Source organism: Dendronephthya gigantea, unplaced genomic scaffold (assembly GCF_004324835.1).
Source record: "Dendronephthya gigantea isolate DGI-Jeju-01 unplaced genomic scaffold, DenGig_1.0 000169F, whole genome shotgun sequence".
Taxonomy (NCBI): Eukaryota; Metazoa; Cnidaria; class Anthozoa; order Malacalcyonacea; family Nephtheidae; genus Dendronephthya; species Dendronephthya gigantea.
In genome coordinates, this window is record NW_021163179.1 from 266,939 (window position 1) to 275,980 (window position 9,042).

The 9,042-nt window shown below is 37.8% G+C and overlaps 1 protein-coding gene across 1 annotated transcript; it reads right to left on the reverse strand.

Annotated features, from left to right (window-relative positions):
* Positions 1–154: 154 nt before the first annotated feature.
* On the reverse strand, positions 155–7,175 carry LOC114537932 (6-phosphofructo-2-kinase/fructose-2,6-bisphosphatase-like). Its single transcript, XM_028559048.1, has 19 exons — positions 6,847–7,175; positions 6,026–6,169; positions 5,613–5,709; positions 5,152–5,218; positions 4,820–4,894; positions 4,492–4,548; positions 4,022–4,143; positions 3,628–3,689; positions 3,275–3,348; positions 3,013–3,084; positions 2,759–2,812; positions 2,491–2,583; positions 2,239–2,343; positions 1,885–1,926; positions 1,749–1,790; positions 1,486–1,531; positions 1,010–1,072; positions 628–695; positions 155–429 (listed from the first exon to the last, which is right to left on the reverse strand). The coding sequence occupies exons 1-19, from the start codon at positions 6,980–6,982 to the stop codon at positions 382–384; spliced, it is 1,467 nt and encodes a 488-aa protein (XP_028414849.1). The 5' UTR covers positions 6,983–7,175; the 3' UTR covers positions 155–381.
* Between the last annotated feature and the right edge of the window lie 1,867 nt (positions 7,176–9,042).

The window sequence follows — 9,042 nt, forward strand, 5'->3', positions numbered from 1 at the left end:
CATGATGATGACAATGGATGATGATGACCATTTTCTAGTATAGGTCAGTGCCATTTTCATTTAAGTAGGTATGCCATTCATTTCATAATTATTTACCACCGTATTCTAAAAGCTAACTCACATTTATGTTTTAGTGCTTAAAAATAATTTTTATTTTAAAATGTAATTTTTACACGCGATGAATCAGGCAGTTCATATATATTTCTGATAAATAGGGCTATTAAAATGTTTTATATAGTTGTCTTGCTGTGTATTTTTAGAGATATCGGATTATATTTTATAAAATAGCATTATTGCATTAATTTTACACAAGCACAGATTGGTTAAATACGTTTAGTTCACATGATCTATATAACTGCACGGTGGATAGCTAACTTCAGTCTATGTCGATAGGCTCTGGCTAAGCGGCGACTCTTCTCCCTTGCTTGCCTTGAAAAAGGAAGAAATGTAAAAATGGTTGTCTCTGTTTTTTAGCTAGTGGTCGATCTTTTAGAGGAGATGTTTGTGCATGCGTAAATGCAGTAAACCCGGCGATGTTCAATAAATCCTAAGGTAGGACTGATGAGCAACCCTGTGCATATACCTATATTAACGCTTCACTATGCATAAGTAACAAAATATGTTTACCCTGCTGGGGTGAGGAACGTGTGTGTCCACAGCATCAACGTCAATAGCAATTTTTTCTACACGACATCCTGAAATGACAACCATTTTAGTGATTTCACATTATAAACATCACAAGTTATACACCATTTTGAAATATTTTTTAAAACGTAATATATAAGTTGCAGTACTCCCAGTATGCGTAAATGGTAATATGGGGGCCAGAAAAGTCTATATTAATTAAATCTCGTTTATGGTTAGATAAACGGTAAAGAATATTTGAAAAACATCGTCTCTTGAACTTCGCATTTCTGTTTCTTCGCTTCTACTTTGGATATAGAATATAACCATTAAAATGAAAGGCAAAGGGGGCTACCATATACTAATTCTAATATCCAAAACTTACCGAAGGCTATGGGTGTAAGTTTATATACAGTGTGAAGAGGGACTCTCATGTATGGCAACTGATCTATATACAAGATAATTTGAAATAAAGAATGAATTGTGTGCAAAACAAGAATTAAACTTATCAGAATAAACACGATCAAATCAAAAGTACTTGAACAAACAACGAGAGAATGAATGAATATGCAATTCCAGTTATGGTAATCTTTCGATTTTGTTCTTCTAGGACCGGTTTTGTAAACCTCGTAAGATAAGTTTAAATTTATCTTACGAGGTTTACAAAACCGGTCCTACAAGAACACCAGGCGAAATTATTACGACAACATATACAACCTAGGACAGCCGTAGTAAAAAATCGAAGATAATGTAAACTTCATGAGCTTTAACTGAATTTATGAATTTTATATGGTATACTTGGATGGTTGACTGCAAAACACACGCCGCCACGATCGTGACAGCGGAGGTACGGGAGCTAACCTGAGGGATGATCCAAAAAATATGCAAGTAAAACTCGAAGAACTGCCTGGTAAAAGGAAAAAAAGTTTTAATCGTCTCTTCATTCATACCCAAAGAGATTTCTTGTTTACAATGGTATTTAATGTGTGGTACGTGATTAGACATATTTATTCTTGCATGGGTGGGGTGGGGGGTTCTTAATTTGGACACCGACATAATATGGAGGGTTGAGGTGAGGGTCAGATCTACTTTCGGCCCTAAGACCTCTGAAAAATTCAACGCACCTGATGACAAATAACAAGTATATTCTGCTGTCTTTCAAGCTCCTAAAGAACAATAAAAGCAAAATAGCTACATACAGCAGGCTTTTCTGACGCTATCCGATCGGCACAAAATCTGGAAATGCACAGATGCACTTACCATAATAACTGGCTCCAATCTCACCTTCAGATCATTGTACGACTAAATACAATTAATAACGTTGCAAAGTTAAGAAATTGCAAATTGAGACATGTTCTTTCTCAAGTATAGTGGGTTTAGCTCTTCTAAGGCTCTGATACGTTGATTGTAGCAAAGAGTAATCTTTAAAATATTCTGAGCAATTGGATTGGTTCTACTAAGAGCCAATCAAGGCTCTGTTTTAATCAAAGATGTTAACAATAAACCTTTAAACAGCCTTTAGAGCAAGTACAACAAAAATCAGCAATGCCCGCAAAAAAGGAGCATTTGATTTAACTATAATAGACCTCATTCTTAAAATGTTGTTATACAAACCTCTCCTCGCGGTGATCTGTATTTAAACTTATCTTGATACCGTTGGTCATGTTCTTCGGGATATTTCTCCTGCACTTCGTCATACGTCATACCGTCAAATATGCCCTGGGAAAATAATATCTGAAACTTAGCCAGCCAATTTCGGAGGTAGGGGGAAATCTCTTTCGGGGGTTTTCTGGTAGCAATAGGGTATTTAAAAATTCATAGCCCTTCGCTTCTTCAAAACTCTTGTTTGACGAAAATAAAACGTACCGCTTCTAATTCATTCAAGGCTTTCCACTGTTCAATGGGGGCATCGATACTTTCAGCCGTATGAAAAGCTCTCTTCAGTTGACTTGTCCACACCTGAAAACATCAAGGAATCCAGGAGTGACAACTTGGACTAATCCCAATTAATTATACAACGACCACGTAAGTAAGAAACAAAATAATAAGGATTTGGGTATTTTGGGGATTGGGGATTACAATTTGGGTACTTTAGACCATTCTGATTGGCAAATCTTATCACAATCTACAATACCTTAAGGTTTGGAATCTTCTGCTTGTTCATATACTCACCAAGTCTCATCGCAAACTGAAATCAATATAAAAGGATTTAGCACCACGGGTAGATACAGAGCACCACCCCCCCCCACACACATAATGGGCACTGATTTTTCATACACATGCATGATCTCCCCAAATTTGAATTGATACCAAAATTTGAACCACTTCCGCACTCACGATTTTAACAATGCTCAATGCTGCCATGATTAAAAAGCTAGTTTACTGTACCTCTTTACCACCTGGACTTAGGTCTGGATTGCCCCCAATTCGTTGTTCAAGATTATACAAGCTTTCTCCGTGCTTAAGAAAGAAGTTTTTATCATTATATACAGAGCCTTACTGTGAACGGTTACGAAAGACCTTACCCAGGTTTATATACTATATATGAGGTTCACAGGGTCATATTCTAATTAGCCAGAGTAAATGCGCTTTGCTCGCCAAAGACCTCTGTTGCCACTAACCAGCAGCACACCAAAAAAATCTACCATACCCTTGTAAGATATATAGATCTTCGTTGAACGTGAGTGTTCATGAGATAATAGACGACACGACTTTGGACATAGCCTAGAAAAGTATGCAAAGGGATGAAAATCGGAAGCATCCTCAAGACAAAGTTTTCGCCGGATTTCCACTCTATCGTAGAAAGGTGTTTTATCCACTTTGTCGGATAGAATTATTAACTTTTGATGGATGCTTTATTGTCTGCTCACTTGCAATGCGAAACAGACCCGACAAAATTGGTAAGCAGTGGTAAGCAGGCAAGATTTTATGCATGGTATGTATTTGGAAATCTGAAAACAACATTCTGCGTATATATTCTAATTAAACCATGAATACATTTACCATGGCTCCTGTTAACGACAAACTGTTGACCACAATTTATATTCTTTATAAACGATAACTGCCTACATAAGACAGAGCAGGGTAGTTAATGCAGGTGGTTAATGCCAAATGTGGTGTATAATAGCGGATATCATAATAGAGAGCATGCATGCTACTTTGAGAATGGGTGCATGATCGTGAGATGTGCTGCATGTGTGCGATACATAGGTGATGTTTGTTGTCAAAAGTTGTTTTTTTCAGAAAGATGTCCACATTTCCGAGATATTTGTACAATAAAGTTGTCCTCGTATGAAGATACGGCAGTTTGAAGGTGTTGGTATTGGGTATATAGTAGGGTATTGGATATATGCCTTTTTACAGAGCAAACGGTGAAAATCGGTGAAAGATTCCTTACTCGTCTGCTTCCACTGATAATGGTTCGTATGTTGCTTTATAATGTTCAATACGTTTTTTGAAATCTTCGACCGCCTCGTCACTCTGCATTGTCTTGTAGTCCGGACTGAAAACCTTCACCTCCTAAACATTAATTATTCTGCCTCAGAATCGTCCTCATGCTTAAAGATACAGATATCTTGGTAATAATTCTACGTTCAGTAAATCCTTAATACACGAATTTAATCTCTCAGATTAGGTTAGCATTAGGGTTAGATTTAGGATTAGGGTTAACCTAAATCAGTCAATCAATCAGGATTAAATTTGTGTATTTACGATTTACTGCACATGGAATTTTTCCCGAAATCGTAAACCAAGTTAAAAATGATCCGACACTGCAGAGGATACGAAGCAAGCTTTTGTATCTCTGTGATTAATTCTGAGAATAATTTAGCGAAAAACGTCAGTAGGCTGTCGGCATCAAAAACTTGCCCTTATATTCTCGGAGACAATCTCGGCGTCCTCGCAAACTGATTCGATAAAGAAAACCTAAAGAAAATTTATAAACAAAATATAGTATTGGCTGGAGATTGCTAGTTTGCTACTTCCACCACCGCCACCTCCAAGAAAATATGAACCAATCAAGTGCGATAACTCTTTCAGAATAACCAATCACGAGCGTATTAGAACAACAAAAAGGGCGGTAGTAATTAGAACAGCTCTTCTGTCGCGCTTGGCGCCAAAAGCCTAGTTCGGCCTCTTTCTGTGGCGCCTGGCGCCTTTTGGTCGCGCCTGGCGTCTTTCTGTCGCGCTTCCTTACCTTATAACCGCGTTCTTCACAGAAATCCAGAACCATTTTACGCCTTTCCCGTGTTGTGTTCGTTGCATCGAATATCTTACGTAAATAAATTGTTAAAAACAATCATTAAACCCGTCGGTGGTATATAGCTATTAAATATAGGCAATGTCACCCCGTGGAACACCCGCTGTTCACGCAGATTTTTTAAACAGAAAGTGAAAGCTGTTGTTTACTTGTTTTTATCGCAGGTTATAATCAAAATTTTGTTTTTTGCCAGTTGCAATCATATGATACAGTGGAAATCAAACTCCAATTTCTAAAATCTGCACCTTTGCATGCATTTAATAACTCACCGCAACAAATCCTTCACGATTTGAAAACCACCGAGCGACATCCTTTAACGCGTCCATAGCACATCGTCTAGTACGCGAAACATGTGTATTACTTTCAGATTAAAACCTCAAACTACCGTAGCATAGACGGATTTTCAGTGGGGGTGCATACCGTACTCCTCCTAGACTATTCTGCATACCTCAATTCCAAATATAATTATAAATTGAATATAATTAAATATAAATGTTACACTTTGTGGCACTTCACTCGAAGTAGGTAAATTCTAAAGGTTTTTAAAGGGTCTTAATAACTTTTCCTGGCTTGAATTGAGTTGTGTAATGCTTCCACTCAAAATTAAGACCCTTTAAAAACTTTAAATACAAATGTATTTAACCCCTAAAGGATTCCAGCTGTGACACAGACAACAGTGTAAACTGCATGGACTTAATTCATATTATCATTAACGATTTATCTTTAATACCTGCGTATTTCTATAGCTTCAGTGTTATCTGCACGAAAGAAGTCATGTTTTCTATCAGCTCCAACAACATTTCTTCGATATTCCCCGACATTGAAGACTTATGGAAAAAAATACACTTTATGCAAACGCATAATATATTGCAAACAAAATCAATCTTTTGGAGTACATTCAGGTCAACTGATGAAATCACAATCTCTGTTTACTTGAAGCACCTTTTCTGGTTCAAAGCAAACAGGGCCGTAGCTAGAAGCTTAATTGGGGGAAGGGGTATATTCATATATTCATTTTCAGGGTAAAAGCAATCAATATCACAATCAGGAATAGGATGAATATTTGCCCCCGCCCTCCCTAAAGCTTCTACAGCACTGCATGTAAGTAAATAATTTCCAACAATGCAATATCTAAGCAGAAACCTTTTGTTTTAATCCCAATCCAGTTTAGATATCGTCCCAATTTTTTTGCAACATATGTCTTTCCTCTTGCAGGCAGTCCAACCAAAACAATGACAGTCGGGATATTCACAAATCTGGGATTGTAATAGTCTGGGTAATGGTGTTCTGAAAAAGATGAAATGATTTAGTGCATGATGATTGGCTGTGCCAATAAGGATATATACTAATACTTTATAAGTAGGTAAGTTTGTATATAACAATGATAGCAAGATTTTATTTACCTACAACCTACTTCATTTCAAAAATAGAAGTGTCCACAAAGCAGGCTACTCCAGATCTAACTATGCTGAATTTAGCCTGTGGTACAACAATAAGGAACATAGAGGCTGGGTATAAGTCTCAATGTACCTTGATATACACATCATGGTTGCACAGCTGAAAGCTCTCATAATAACAATTTCTGACAGAAGAGCTCACTCAAATTTTTTCCATAACATTGCCATGGGCTAGCTTCCAAACACCTTAAGTAGAATTGGCCTGCAACAGTGCATGGCTTGGAACACTGCATGGCTTGCATCCGTTTAGGCAAAATGATTTCTCATCAGAGTTTTATTTTACTATAATTCAGATGAAGCACTTTTTGTAGAAGACAGTGGCATGTGATGTCCCGCTGTGAAAAATGCCTGTATATATGTTAATACGGCGACTACCTGCCATGACAGTGCTGAAACAACTTGGTCAACTTGAACAATCGAGTTCCTGCATTGCATAAGCACAGCATAGCTACGTAATAAGCATTAGATAACTTCAATACTACATAAACATCAAAAATGACCACATACCAACTTTATATTTATAGTCAGCCGGTAATATATGCGAGTCGTATTTCTCCCTTAGACCGCTAACTTCGTCGAAATATGCATCTGGCTGACTCGTTCCCGGCTCTTTCTCTCCTGCCTGAGCTTGCTGATTCGACATACTAAACGATTTCGCAAAGAAACGCTGAAGACACCAACATGAAAGAGATATTTCTCACTCTTTAATTATCAATTCTCAGCAAACCAGATCAACGAACTTATCAATATTGTGCAGTTGACAATTAACAATTTATTACGACCACTGAACCACTGTGAAGTACGCACCTATGGTACGCACCACATTCAACACGACATTCAACATAATAATCAACACGCATTCAAAAACACCATATGACTCATTTCCATCGTTCAAACGTTCGAAATTCAAATATTGTGTAAAACCCTTTCCAAACATTTATTAAAAAGAATAATGTACTAAATCGATCAAATGGAGCTTAAACTCTATACCTTGTGTCATTCTGTACTATTTACGAAAGTATAGTGAAGTTCCACAGAATAGAGGCTGAGAAAATTGCGATTGTTTAACGAGTAGTCTTTTCCGGCGCGTTTTTAAATTTATTAATAATGCGCAGGCATGTCTTAATATCTCCCAATTTTCTCAGCCGCTATTTTATAGAATTTCTTCAAAACTCCGTATTTAGTTCGAAGTAATATGCTCTTTCAAACAATGTGTAACATGAAAGTGGGTTACGCCAAAAAACGATGAAATTCCGTCTTTAAATGAAACATATTTGCTCGCGCGTTTCTTAAAAGTAATTACTAATTCCAATTAGCCAGTGCGTGTCGACAACGGGACATCATTATGGATATATCTCCATAGATTTTGTCACTTTCATCGACCCAGAGACGGTGAGAAAAATCTAACCCCCACCCAAGAGTTTCCATTTCAACTTTTCATTTTTCTATCTCTTGTTTTGCGTTGCATTTTAACACATTTACTTTCCGGTATTTTCTGACTTAGTTTTCAATAAGTTTGGCTTCTTTTTTGAATTTTTGACGGACTTTTGTCGACATTTTTTTCCAGCCTTCACCAAGTCCATGTCGTTATGCGATATTCAGTTCCGGCTCAACACAGCAACTTGAGTGTGATTCATTACAGCGTCTTCTTTCAAATGTGTCGAGCACATGGTATCGGATTAGACATGAAGGTAGGGCCTGGATCCAACCAAGGTTGCCCCTTTTATTGTGTCAGTTAAGAATACAATAGATATCTAAAATTGTTCATATTTTTCTTTAGGAGAAAGCGGGAACAATGTTTTGTTTGGTAGATAGTTATAAAAAGGAATTCCTTACGATGATGTAAGTGTTTAGTATAGTTTTCATAAGTTCATGTCTTCCAAATATCAGCACTACCAAAAAAATCACCAAGCGTCTAAGTAAACCTATAGCAAGGGCTGTATAGATAGCGTGTTTAGAGAACCGGTAAAATTGTTGCTTCGTTTACTTGCCAGGGTAATGAGTGATGATCTTCAAGGTTCGTTATCGACTTTTGCACGCAATTTGTCTGTAATACATCAAGAAATATCAGCTCCAAATATTTAAATAAGAAGTAACTTTCAAGTAAGTTTTTCGTGGACTCAATTATTTGATATAAAATTACGTTGGGTGCGCCTCTAGCTCTAGAACACTCGATTTAGTTCCTACTGCCAAGGAAACTTATAATTCTTACGAGGATCTGGTCTAGGCTGTTCTTTTTGTTCCCACACAGGCCTACTCAGATTTGCCCATTCTTTCTTCATGCCTCAGGAAGCCATAGACGACATTGATGAAATATTATTGGGAACGACAGAAGAGAATCTCAAGCAACATCGTGACGGAAAAACATTTCAGCTTCAAGCCCCGAGGCCAAAGGAACTTCAGCGCATTCTACAGGAGCATCAGAGAAGCGTCTCGAAAGGTGTGGGGGACAAGCAAACAGAGGAGAGAGGGGCGACTCCAAGAGATGATGCTGAGGGTGGAATAGCAGGAGATACAGAGGAAAGGGCGAGCGAAAGGGGAACAGTTTCGGCGATGCAAGAAGCACATCACGTTTCAAAACCTCACCGTTTGCGTCAACTATCGTCCGCGTCTGTGAACATAAACCCACCTCCCCCCTCCCCTCGGGACGCAGCTAACAGTCACGTGAACGAGAAGAACGTTCAGCCAAACGACAAAAGATAA

Excerpts from the sequence above, each read along its gene's own strand:
- LOC114537932 (XM_028559048.1), bottom strand. The coding sequence starts at position 6,982 with ATGTCGAATCAGCAAGCTCAGGCAGGAGAGAAAGAGCCGGGAACGAGT. Across the intron at positions 3,349-3,627 it reads TGTCGTTAACAGGAGCCATG|GCTATGTCCAAAGTCGTGTC; the intron begins GTAAATGTATTC and ends ATACTTTTCTAG. Across the intron at positions 1,073-1,485 it reads TTTTTTGGATCATCCCTCAG|ATCAGTTGCCATACATGAGA; the intron begins GTTAGCTCCCGT and ends TCTTGTATATAG.